Here is a 13608-nt window from a genome sequence, read left to right as displayed (position 1 = left end):
TCACAAGATGAGAGACCCTGTGTGCAGGTATCTTTGGAGGGTGGAGAGTGATTTGAAACAATATAAGCCCCCAGGTCAACAAAACAATGAGACACAGCCCTTAAGCATGTCCTTAAACCACACTGAAGGCAATGCTCATGCTTAAAAGCTTTGTGTAGGCATAGCCTGAAGAACTGCAGCCCGAAATGAGTGCGTCTGAGAAGGCACGAAGCACTGGGATTAAATCTAAGTACTGCACACTCCACCGAAGAGCGAAACAGCATACTGGATTCAACTGCTGCATTTTTCCTACCCATACACTGTATAGCTGGAAGAGCTCATCCCCGATTCTTTGGGGCGGAAAAAATGAAAAGTAATTAAAAGAACCCTAACGGGGATCAAGAGTGGCACAATTTGATCCTTTAACTGAAAAGGATATATTCATCTCCAGTTCTCAAATAGGTTATTACTGACAATCACATTCCATCAGTCCGGTTCTTTGAAGGAGTTTTCCCCACTTACAGGAATGAACAGCCCATTTACCTCCTCAGGGCTGGGAGGGTAACTCATTCGCCACATAACCCACCTCCTAATGAACCTCAGCCAACAAGTGTAGGGGCTGCAAATTATCCGTGATCTGCCAAGTTATTTTGGATCAGCGGAAAAAGCAAAGAAACTACATTGCTCCAAGAAGTAAGTTGATACAACCATGTCTACGGCGGTCCTATTTATGACTACAGTAGCCCTGGCTACGATCTTCTTCAAAATGACTTTACTCACACGTCTCGCACCTTTTTCCTCAAAAACCAACCCTCCAAAATTAAGGTGTATAGGTTTAACACTGGACTCCATCCATGAAAAAGCCAGCTCTATGCTGTGACTCTGTAAAATATCTTTTTTTCTACATTCTGCCTCTCAAAACCTGTGAGTGACTACCATATGTTTTTGCATACCATATGCCCCCCCAAATAAGATATGCACCTGGGTTATGTTAGTGAAAAATATCAGAGTTGGTCCTCATGATTAAGCACTGAAGGCCCCTGGCTACAAAAATACATGGCTCTTCTAGGCTGCTGATGCTAATGCCTATACAGGTCTTTGGATGTAGTTGGGGTCTTTTAGGACTTCAAGCTCTTTACCTGAACTGCGCTGCATCTCTGCAGAGATCAACATTGGGCCGAAATGACCGGTCATACAGCCGTGTTTGAGCGACTTTCATTGGTGCCTCTTTGTCTTTGATAGCTTGCTTGAGAGAAGCAATATTGCTTTCTTGATCTCCGATCTCCGTCAGGGTCTATTAGGAAAGAGAATAACCATGAAGAAGACAGGCTTCATCAAATGAAAATTGCTTAGGCAGCACAATACAAGAGCACGGTGCTTTGTAGGCATATTCTAACAAGGCCCGTTCACGCGCCCTGTGAATTGATGATAACTTTGCTCGCTTGTTTGTGGCCACAATGCACAATGGCAACAGCAAGCTCTCTTCTTGCTCTGAGCTGAATGGAAATGGCGATCTCTGCTCTGAAGAGCTGAAGAATACCTTGTACCTGGTTACAGATGTACAGTTTCTTAGTATTCCCTATTCATGGTTGAATTAACTTCAGCAAATCATTTCTGGCACATTATTTAACCCAAAAAATGTTAGGCTGTTTTGAATTAGATAAGAGACTCTCTGCTTTTAAGGTTCTGGCGTTAGTCAACTTTGAGCCGCTATAAAAAGAAGGGAAATACCCATTTCTTTCTCCTAGCTTCTTGCTAGCGTAGGATAAGAATCTGATTTAGCAAAATACTACAGACAGATTTCACTTGAAGCACGTGGGAAAGTCCATCTCTATTTAGGCCAACAGAAAAGACCATATGATTTCAGCATAACTGGGACCAGAATCCATTGCTGGATACTAACCTGATGCACTCCTTGTAGACTCAGAAGCTTTTCTTAGGGGATCATCCTATCCCAATTGTCTCAGCAGAAGCAAAAGGTAATAGAAACCTTGCAGCCAATACATAGGAGGGAGCCCTTACTTTTTTCAAGTGATGCTCCAGTTTGTGCTTGGCATCTTCCATCTCCTCGCAGCGTTTGGCAAAAGCCTCATCCACGAGAGCACACTGCATGCGCAAGTCCTCAGCAACATCGTGCAGGATGTTGTCAATCAGCGAACGGAGGTTGACGGATGCTAGTCTCTCTCGCTCAGCCCGGTAGATGTTGTCGTGACTGAATTTTGCCCAGGTTTCTGGTGTGGAGGCACTGCAAGAAGAGGTGACCGGGCAAAAGTCAGAGGCTCCTGTTTTCAGACTGGATTTTTTCCAAGTTGCACTAAGGAGAATTATCCCATTTTGGCAACTTCTGCCAGGCCAGCAACATCTCTGAGCTGGCATCAACCCTCTAGTACTAATGCATGTAAGACACGAAGAAGTAATATGTGTGCATCTATCACGCAATGACCGCCTACCTATCTCCTTGCTTCTGAAGGAAGTAAAAATTATCTGGAACCATGCAGAGTTTCATCACTTTTCCCAAACAGGAATAAAAAGGATTCCTATATCTTAGGTCGGGGTGGGCAATTATTTTCGGCAGAGGGCTGCTTACTGAGTTTTGGCAAGCCATCAAGGGCTGCATGACAGGCAGCCCAGGGCAGATAAATATTAATTTTCTAAATGTTTTAGGGACCCTGTGGGCCAGACAGAATGGCCTGGCAGGCCACATCTGGCCCCCGGGCCGCATTTTGCCCACCCCTGTCTTAGGTAGTCCAAGAGGGCAAGCGCTATGAAGACAGCAGGACATAAACTCTAGGATTTCTGGCCAATTTAAGCTTTATAATCCATGTTAGTTAAATCTGGCAAACAGAGAAACAGGATTCTGTGGCAACACTTTGCCATCTGTTGAGCAGCAGAAGAAACTACATGATTTTCTGTGTATCACATAGTGAAGACCCTGATTGGAGGAGGGACAAAGCAACCAGATTTCCTATAGCTAAGCAATACACTTTTGCTCTATGTAAGAGAAGTGGAACTTTTCCTTTCAGTCACTAACTGAAGGCGTAATCTACTGCTTGCCATCAATGAGAGCCCGTCAGTGGGGTTTGGAGCAGCCCCCAAAAGTGTGTGAGAAGTTACTGCAAAATACTTCTGCAACATTTAATATGCATTTGTGCAATGTATGCAATCTGTTTTAAAATTACACCACAGTCCAACATCTGATTGCAGCTGTCTCAAAGCTAGCTCAGATACCAAGCACGGCATAAAAACACACCAGAAATGTTGGACGTTGCACTGTTGCCAAGACCTGAGCAGGCTAGTTCAAAGCTAGCTGCTGTGTGTCCCCAGGAGGTGCCCTCCCAACTTCAACTGCAGTAGGTGTGATCTTCTAGCCCATCAGATACAACTATCCATAGGTACACTCTTATCCCACAGTCAATGCAAGGTAGCTTACTCCACTTTCACTGAGCATACATGACACCTTCTCCATACAGGTCGTTGTATGGAGACACCTTCTCCATACCTTCGCTGAGTATCTGTGGCCTTCTCCATAGAGGTCATTAACAAGTCCTTCTCACCTCTCCTCAAACTTTGCTGAGCCAGGATGGAACTGGATGTTGGTGCTCTGATTATTGTATCTTCCACACTTTTCATCAATGTTGTAGGTTTCGACCTTATCAGACCAGTCCATTTCACAGATCTGCTTGTGGTCTCGATTCAATCTTAAAAGGTCAAGAGTATCACAAATCACTGCTGGGAAAATCACACAACTTTGCAAAGTCATCACAAATGTTCTGGGACCAAGGTCATAGCCTGGGACTTTCAATGGAAGCTGAGTAGCTAGCTTACTTCTTGGAAGAGCCCAGCCAACACTTAATCCCAGAACTTTTTGCAGAGAAGAATATGGAGACTAAATACCTCGCTTTACCCATTCTCTGTTGGACTCAACTCTTCTCTGTGGTCATGGCACAGTTGGGTCTCTGTGGTATAGAGGGGATTTCTTGGTAGGGTTGCCAACTGGGACTGAAGCTATTTCAGATTTTTTTTCTCAACATGATGTAATATAATATCCTAGTAATACTCTCCTAGATTGCTTTCAAAAGTCACCAGGAGATCAATACTGATTTCGGTAGACCCCTGGCCAATCCAGGTGGGCTGGCAACCCTAGTACTTGGGCCTGGGGATAATTGTGGTGGAAAGGAAACTCAACTGAGAATTGACCCATATCATTTACTGGATTCTCTTTTCCACTCCCCTCTAGGTTATACCTTGGAAACTGAATGATTTGGTCCTCTAGAAAACACAAAAATGACTTGCCATTACTAAACTTGGTGGTTTCGTTTTCTTTTCTAAATGAAATTGTTCGTGCTGAGTGCAACTAATTGTAAAATATCCTTAGAGAGGGTAGGTTTACAAAAAGTATCATTTTTCTCTTGTTTGTTACCACCAGATGTCAGTATAAACCAACAAATTAAAGAATATTTAGGCTAACCTAGGTAATACCAAGACCAGTTTAAAACAATTACTGATCTGAAGTGGAGTGCATGCTCAATAGATGCTCTACTGAGCTTGAATTGAGGTAATTAAACAACTTAAAAACACTGAGTGCTTCCATTTTTTACATGCTTTCTTAATTAAAATAGCATTCTGCTTTTACATCTAGCAGAGCATCGTGAATAGCTACACTTAAGAATAAAGATATTGTGTATGTTATATGTGCTTAACGGTACATAGTATCTTGAAATACCTTGGAGAAAAAATATTTATGAAATCCTAAAGAGGCATATTATAAATAAAAGTATGTGTTACTTTTGAAGGGCAATAGACTTGCATATAAGCCTGAACGCTGGGGTTTCCTTTTTTTTACAGAGGTCTTAAGTTTATATTGACATACGGCAGCAAAAACTCTGGTAAAGCTCCTTTTTCGGTCAAATTTCTTTAAAGGGCATTTTAATATAACTATGCTAGGCACAATGAAATGAGCTTAGACCACTAGCTTCTTCAGAATAAAAGGCTTGTAGTATACTTCTATTGAAATGCAATTGTGAGCTGTCACAAAACTATGTAGGCATATTTGCAAGCAAGACTAAAAATTTGAATATAGCATAATGGAAAACACTGCTACAAAATGACATGACACTTCTATCAGCTTGCTTGCTAATGCTAAATTTGCATATCTAACCACCTCTTTCTAGAGGATTTAAATAGGAAGTAAGAAGTGTAGAGATCCTGTTGTGCGACTAATTTCACCCATTAAGATGTCTATCCTTATGAGATGATCCTATAAATTAAGTACAGTGGAAACAGTGAAAAAGCATCTTACTGCATCTGGTTAACAGCTTGCATCAACGTTCTTTTCAAAAGCTCCTGAATATTTCTGATAAGCTCTGCTTCCTAGATAAAAATATAAAGATTATATGAATAATGCATCCCATTTGCAGAGGTCCTTGCTATCAGCACCTGTTGGGACATTGCTGAAACTTCCTCTTGTTACCCATTATCTTTGGCACTGGTTGTCATTACTGTAAGCGGAGATCTTTTGAGGAGTCGGCTATAATTAAAATACAAAGATGGTCAATCAACGCTGAGTGAATTCACTGATAAACTGTAAGTCTGGTACATCTATAAAAAAGACACAAAGACTTCAAAATATACCCATTCTTGAAAATTCATTGTTTTAATAGAGTGCGTATAATATAAGAGTAAGAGAGATATTTTGTCATATTTAATACAACATGTGTAATACATAGGTTACAAGTAGAGAGAGTGTTGCAAGATCACCTACAGCATTACTATACATGTAAACAGGCTGAAGATACCCAGTTTGAAATAATCCAATGGATTTTGCATTTTGGTCATATAGGGCCAGACCACAGCTGTCTCAAATGAATCCTGCATCTGATAACGGCCAACTCTAAGGTGTGTGGGGAAAAATAACATCTGCATCTAGTCATTGATGTGACGTACGTGGAGGAGCATCTTCCTCCTAACATGGTTGAAGCCATGAAGACGTGGCCTACTTTGAGATGGCCTGGATGCTTGAGGTCCCAATTTGAACTGTTTTATGTCCAACGGGTGGAAGAATGTAAAATCTTAAAGGAATGTCGGCATTAAATTGATTTGGACAGGAAAGCATCTATTCTTCGTCTTGGACTGTAAGGTGTTTGCTTTGGGTATGAACTATTTGTGCTCAGTGAGTTGACTTGTGACCTGGAAAGCTTATGCTTTGTTACGCGGTAGCTGGTCCAGTGAACACGCTCCATTTCCTCCGCTGTACTCTTACTTCCAAAGCCCAATGTTTGTGGTTCAGACATGAAAATGAGCTAATATACATGAAAAAACTCCTTATTCATTTTGCTATTTTACTGCAAATACAGTCCAACAACCAACACAGGAAGCACAAATTCCTGAACAATTGTTCCCTCAAAACCCTACTGGCACTAAATGACCACATTATAACAACGGTCTCGACAAATAAGGAGATATACAAACCATCGACGTTCATCGTAAGAAACAGAGGGGGAAAACGATACCGAACAAATTGGTTTTTTTATGGATAATAACAGCTTTGATAGAAAAGAAAAGTTAGCTTTTTAAAAAGAAGGCCATTCAAACCACCCCTATGGTATCCCTTTAATAACATTTGCTTGCAATTGAGAGAAATGAGGCTTTTATATTCTGCATGATAGGAAATATTTTGTGGGCTGATTTCTCAGAAGACCGTCACTTTGCCACATGGATTTTGAAAGGTTTAGCAAAGCACAGCATTTGAAACTGCATTAAAGAAAACTAATCTTATTCTGTGTTGTGTAACCTCCGTGTAAATAAAGAGACCATTTCCCTCTATGGTTAACATGCAATTTAGTTTTTAAACGAGGCCAATGCGGGTTTGTTACGTGGAAAAAGTGATTCCGTGCTGAAATAAATGAGACGCTTGGTGAATGACCCAAACTAAAATTAACTGCATCTCTGCTGGGGAGGTGTGCACTTAAATAGAGCATAGCAAGGTTGCGGTAGCAATTGTCATAGTCAATGGGGACCATAAACCTAGTAGAACATGGAGAAACCTAATGTGTTCCAGCAATTACTTCTAGATATTGATCTACCATGTGATTTTTCCTGACAAACTCAGCACCGTGCTAACACCTAAGCTACAGAAACCAATGGGACCTCCTAATTAATCTTACAGCCAGAAACTGGGAAGACGGAGCACTTCCGATCAAACTCCAGCTTAGTTCAATCTGAACTTAGTTAAATTTCCCTCTTGCTTTACAACTTCCCTCTTGCCTTACAGCCGTGTTTCTCTGGCTATGTCCAATCTAGTAAAAGACATGCAAAGTGCCCTGCTCACCTCCACCCCCAAATTCTCCATTTTTTGCCCCAGACAAAATTCAGTGCTGACTAAGGGCTGTGGGACAGGACTTCCAGTACTTCCAGCTATGGACAAATTCATTATGTGCTAGAAGTGAAGTAGTCCCCAATAAATTCTCACTGCTTAATATGATGTACCTGGCAAACTGGTGCTGATCCAAGGCTAAAGATATCTTAGCCGCAGGAAAGGGAGAAGAAAGGACAAGTGAGCTGTGACCCATGCTCACCCATAACCTATGGTCCTTCCTACATGTGTATGATGGGAAACCAAGGGACCTTTTGCCTCCATGCTATTCATTTGCCCCTCTTTCCACACAAAAAGCTCCACTGGTTCCTCCCCAGGCTCTCTGGTTGCACGTGTATAGGTGCCCCCAGGCTGAAAGGAAGTGATTTGAGAAAGATAATCCCTGACCCAGCTGGGAAATATGACCAGGAGCGATACCAAACTTCACCGCTGCCTTCTCGTGTTGCAGAACTGCCCCTCGGAGCACCCCTGGGAGGGGCAACTACCATCTAGAGATGCAGCTGTTTTAGCTTCCCCCCCTGCCATCAATCTCTGTGCAATTCCCCATTCAAAGAGGTGTTTTAAGAAAGAGGTGACCCAATATATGACCCAAATTGAACCTGAGCATGGACCTGTAATAGTAATTGCCTAGAAGGTCCAGCCCACGCCACAAGAAGGGGATACAAAAGGGTGTTACAAACTACCAGGTTTCAGAGGCGTATAAGATGTGATGGGCCATATCTTCTTATTCCCACCCTTAATGATCTCATGTGTTATCTTCTCAGCTTGTCTGTTAAAATGAGCCACTATGAAAGCTAAAGTAACCCTGCCATGCTTTCAGGTTTCCTCTCCATAGTTAATAGACCCCATTTGTTGTCATAAATGTTTGTCAGTGAAAACGCAATAAGCAGTTTGCAGTTTAGTGCCTAATAAATGCCATTGCACTTTGTAGTGATGGTGCTAGTGTCTTTCTTCATAACAGTCTTGAAATGATACATCCATCACAATGCACGATTTTCTGCCTCCTGATATGTGGAAGAAGCCATGGGAATATTTAAGAGCAAAGGTTTATGAATGTCCCAAACGGTAGCGATCTAGCAGCATAGGATCCGTCCTCCATTTTTGCATCCGCAAATTGCAGGCACAAGGAACTGCAAAGGGAAGGGATGGCACTTAGAAATTCAGTGACATCAAGCATACCTGGGCATAACTGTGATGGGCAGAGTGAAGCCAGGATGAGGATCTGCAGGCTTGAGACAAAACGGAGGACAGCACATATTTTCAGGGAGGTGGAGGCTGGAGGATAGGGGTTTCTCTACCACTATGCTGTTTGCCAGTTGAACTGGTCTGGGGCCATAATTACACGTAGCTCAGTGTGTTTAATCCAGTTACCTCTGCACAGGGCTGCCTGACTGAGAAGAGGCTTGTTTGCTGGGGACGTTTCCCTTGAACACGAGCTCAGCTGGCAAAGAGACAGATCATGGAGGTTGGAAAGCATTTTCTGTCCATCCCCTTGTCCCAGTCTCATCTCTGGCAGAAACATGCGCTATTCTATTTTTTTTTCTTTCAATATGTAAAAAGAAAAACAAAAAAAGGACCCTTGCATTTTTATAGCGGTAACAGTGAATGCCTTTGCTTTGACAACTAAGTTAGCGTTACCATTCCCTGGTGCAGAATCAAAGGTGCAATGAATCAAGGAGGTGGGCCAAATGCCTTTCCAGGGTAACACCAATGACTTAAAAATAATTACATCTGCTTGCCCAGGGGTGGTATTTGGCACCCAGCTAAAATAACTGGACACTGCATATGGAGAAATAAACTTGACATGCAGAATATACACAGCCGACAAGTGATTTATCGATGATATACTCTCCTGTGACAAGCCCTCTGCTAGTGCCTCTATTATAAATACAAGATGCTTACACGCATGTATTTATACTGAGGTGGAGGGGATTTAGAGGACATGTCAGCATGTGCCAGGCTGCTCAAATACATCATTCAAGCTAGGTGCACATTTGGCTTTTTCCCCGAGTTCATGTATTTGCAGTTCAGGAGCTCGATACAGTAAGAAAACGGCACAGCTTATATGGGTTCATCCTTTTTATTCAGGAATGATCTCTTTTCTTTCTTTTAGGAAAGAAAAAACTGCTTTCTTCCTCCACCCTTCTCTTCCTAAGCAGAGCAACAATGAGGTGCTTTCTATGCCAAACAGGGAAGAATTGATTCAAATGATGTATTGTAAAGTAATCTCTTCTAAGTACTCCAAAGCTGATTTCTACTATGTACCTGAGAAGCTTTGGTTAAATAAATGTATCCCGCATGACAGCAATAGCTAAGTGGCATTACATGTCCTAAATAGGACTCCTTTCTCCAAAAGCAGAGAGAGAGGAGCTGGAACCAAAACTCAAGGATTTCAGGGCATCTTCACAACTGCTCCTGGTCTTCTTGAGGGGTCATCTGTAATGGCTTCTGCCACAAAGGAAAGGAAACCACCTTTCCATGTCATGCTTTCCCTCTTCGTGTGCCGGTCTGGCAGGGCCGTGCGAAACAGCACCATTGTGTTTCAACTTTTGTTTCACCATTTGCTTTGTTTCGAGTTTCGTTTTGTTTCGTCGCTGTTTCGACACGTTTCAATGTTTTTCATGATTCCCCATTCTAGCCTGTAACTTGATCATTTCTTGCCTGATTCGGATAAAAGGTACAGGAATAGTAGCCCCTTCTGAGGGCATGAAACCTGCCGAGTTTCAAGGAGATAGGTGCAGGGGTTTCTGGGAAACTGCTGACAAGCCAAACTCATATCACTTGCCGGCAGCAGCATGCTGTCATCCCTCATGCAGATCCGGGGGCCCGCACCCCCCAGGAGGGCTGCGGGGCTGTGACAGACTCCTCCCTCCTCGAAAGTTTCGATACGATTCGAGTTTCGAAGCCGGGCTTGCTGCAGCGCGGGCTGCCCGCGGGATGATGGCAGGCTGCCGGGAAGCCTGGTCCTGCCGCTGGCCCCAGCCGGCAGCATGCTGTCCTCCCGCACTGCAGCAAGCCCGGCTGTGAAACTTGAAACGTTTTGAGTGCCCTCGTTTCGAACCTGTTTCAAAGTCTTTTGTTTTGTTTTGATTTCGCTGTTTTGAGCCCGAAACGCATCGAAACAGCCTCGAAATGAAACACCCCTCGAACTTCTGCACAGCCCTACTGTCTGGTGTGATATACCATGCACCGCTGAGAAGACGCTGGTTGTAGATTTGGCTCGCATTAGTTCTGCCTCTGAGCGGATGAGAAGTGTGAAGGGGTCCTCACTTCTGCACAAAGGAGCACAAAGAAACCACGGACTGCTAAACCCCCCGCCCAGAATTTCAGAGCGGAGCAGCAGCCCCCAGGCTTCCTCCATCCGGTCCTCCCAGCAGATCTCCCAAGGGAGATTTAATGAACGATGCTCCTCTCCAAGACCATATGCTGGAGTGCCTCTGGGGGCAACACTGCAGCCTGTTAGTAAAAAAAGGGGGAACTTACAGTCAGCGACGTGTTGGGGCAAGTTTTGACCGCATCGGTCAAAACTTGCCCCAAACCAGTGCTGTCAAATTGTCTCCACAGCTGATTTTAGGAACACATCTCCCCTTCTGGGGGGTTTTTGCTGGGGCACGAGACAAGTGGCTCATGCAGTCCACACTGGACTTCCAAAGGAAGGCACACGTTTGAGTGAATATTTCTACTGCCCCACTGCTTCTGAGAAGGGTTAAAAGCAGAAGGATAGACATGTGAGCAGGGAAAAAAGATAGGAGTTTTGCTATAAAACCTGCTTAAAGCTGTCAAATAAACAAGCAAATGAAAATAAACTCCCTGGTAAATTGGCTCATTAACTTTGAATGGGCAGCTAGATTTTGGGGAAGAACAGCTATAAGTGTCAAGTATAGCTATTAAGCATTTGAAGAGCAGGACATTCAAGGTAGGGACTGATCTCCTGCAGCGAGAAAAAGGCATATAGCCCTAGCCAGATCTTGAAACAGCTAGCAAGATCACGCCCAAGTGTATCTGAAAACCTGCTATTTTCAAAAATCTCTGCTGTAAAAACCCGTTCTGTTAAAAATGTGGAGGATTTCCTCTGCTATTGTGTATTCCTCGTCCCTCATTCCTTGTTGAAAAGGTCATTGGCATGGTAACAAAATCTTTGTTTCTCGGGAGTGCATCTGTGTCTAATAGTATGCCTTGCCTGGGATCACATCACTCATTCTTGATGGCACCTAGGTGGCTGTCCGTGCTTTGTCATCATAAACAGAGAACTGTAATTTCAGTTAAAGAATTAGCAGCGGGAGCGGAAGGACTTAGCAAAGAGCCAACAGTTCTTCATACCAGAGGACAAGAGACAAGAAATGCAAGAAAGAAGCTACACTAGAGCGATATTTTTTGTTGTAAAGAGATATTTCATCAAGCTCTTTACAAAGCATCAGAGAATTTCAGCTAGATCTGTATATAATGCCGCTGATGTTTATGGGGCAGGTATCTCTGAAGCCATCTAATGCTAGCTCGTCTTGCTATATTATCAACTGGGATGCTCTCCAAAATACCAGTGACCCCTTCAGCATGATCCCAGGCTCAATAAACTTCCTCTCAATGAAGTCTTCCCCTATGCTTCTCTAAGTGGTAATAGTGGCGTCTCATTTGATCGGTAACGGGATCTAATTTGATCCTGAATCAATTTAGGCACCTTTCAGAAAACATTGGTGATTGCAAATAAGTAGCTATGAGTTTATTCCTCAGACACAAGGAGGAGGATCATTTGCAATTACAGCCTGGGCCCATAGGTTTCATAGATTCATAGATTTCATAGATTTTTAGGGTCGGAAGGGACCTCAATAGGTCTTCGAGTCCGACCCCCTGCCCTGGGCAGGAAAGAGAGCTGGGGTCAGACACCCCAGGTGCTTGTCCAGTCTTCTCTTAAAGCCCCCCAAGGTAGGGGAGAGCACCATTGGAGCCCATTCTATTATCCTAATTATCTATTATCCTAATTACATATGTGCAAATACTGTGACACCCATGGGATGGCACCGTTCCAAGGGCTCTTTCCAGCCTGGTATATTTTGCATGCACTATTGCCCTGAAAATAGCTTATGAGAAGCAGCTAGCAACGTTTTTGCCGGAGGAAGGTAGCTTCCTGTAGGGAAAAAGGGTCGGAGCTGGTGCATTTCAGAACAGCATCAGGTTAATATAAGGCTGTCAGGAAAGCAACTCTATATGCTCAGTGCCTGCCAAGAGCTGTCATCCAGTGCAACGGTGACCTGTCTCCCCTGCAGTCGCTCGGTATGCTGTAGATTCTGGTTTTTATCATGCAACATCACAGCCTACCACCTCTTTCTTTCCCTCGGCGCAATCAAACCACTTCTCCCCCTTGTAATAAGGGGAGGAGATGGATGGCCAGCCATTGCCTACAGGAGGGCTGCAACCGGCTCTTAGCCTGGGACCTAAATTGTACTGAGCTGGCATAATCCGTCCCACTTCCACCTCCTCTTCCACAGGAGAAGAGCGCCGGTCCTAGTGTTTGCATGTGAGTGGAAGCCGCAGACGTCTAATGCCAGCATATGATGCTCTGGAAGGCCCCCATACTGATCATCCTTGGACCAAGATGGGAACAGGAACGCCATGGAGCTGGTAGCCTCCTTCACTTGTATCCAAGTACCTACAGGCCAGCTTGAGCAAGGCAGAGTCCAGCACCGGAGCAAGCGGAGCTGGGTCCTTGTGCTCTGCGGGGAAGCGTCTTTTGGGCTGCAGCTTGCACATTGTCTCAAAGGCAGTGCTAGACCCCCTCCCCCCCTCAAAAAATAATGCAAAAATCTAGAACTCTTGGTTCAGAGATGACACCTTTTATTAGACCAACTGAGAAACTGCAAAAAATAAAATGTCTTTTTTTATTTGTTAGATAATTCATCTAACAAATTATCTTTTTTAGACTCAAGGCACCCCTCATTAGACTTGAGGCACCTCTTAGGTTACACAGATTTTTAGGGTCGGAAGGGACCTCAGTAGACCATCGAGTCCGACCCCCTGCCCTGGGCAGGAAAGAGCGCGGGAGCTCTCGGAAAATGCCAGCTTGTAGCTGTCACTCGTTTTTTGACTACAGAAAAATACGAGAGCAATTCTTCTGGCGCACAGAGCTCAGGACCCCAGCAGGGCAGACTGTTTTTAACGGCCTGGCATCCTATTTTAAACCTCTGGGTTTATCTCATAAAATCAGGTTTGCATACCTCGCCGTGCTAACATTGCGCAGGCCCCTTGAAAGGATTTCAAGGCAA

The 13608-nt window shown here is 43.8% G+C and overlaps 1 protein-coding gene across 1 annotated transcript in view; it reads right to left on the bottom strand.

The window, feature by feature from the left end:
- The window catches only part of TEKT4 (tektin 4), a 29622-nt gene that overhangs the window by 1038 nt on the left and 14976 nt on the right, over positions 1 to 13608 (bottom strand). Inside the window, exons 2-5 of the mRNA XM_019512702.1 lie at positions 5279 to 5349; positions 3534 to 3677; positions 2002 to 2224; positions 1119 to 1273 (exon numbers count right to left, since the gene is read on the bottom strand). Coding sequence (XP_019368247.1) covers positions 1119 to 1273; positions 2002 to 2224; positions 3534 to 3677; positions 5279 to 5349 — 593 coding nt within the window. The remainder of the gene's footprint in view (positions 1 to 1118; positions 1274 to 2001; positions 2225 to 3533; positions 3678 to 5278; positions 5350 to 13608) is intronic.

Source organism: Gavialis gangeticus, unplaced genomic scaffold (assembly GCF_001723915.1).
Source record: "Gavialis gangeticus isolate Ggan-Ray unplaced genomic scaffold, GavGan_comp1, whole genome shotgun sequence".
NCBI classification, from domain to species: domain Eukaryota; kingdom Metazoa; phylum Chordata; order Crocodylia; family Gavialidae; genus Gavialis; species Gavialis gangeticus.
Note: the sequence above shows the minus strand (reverse complement) of the source record. Positions and strands in the feature narration are given on the sequence as shown.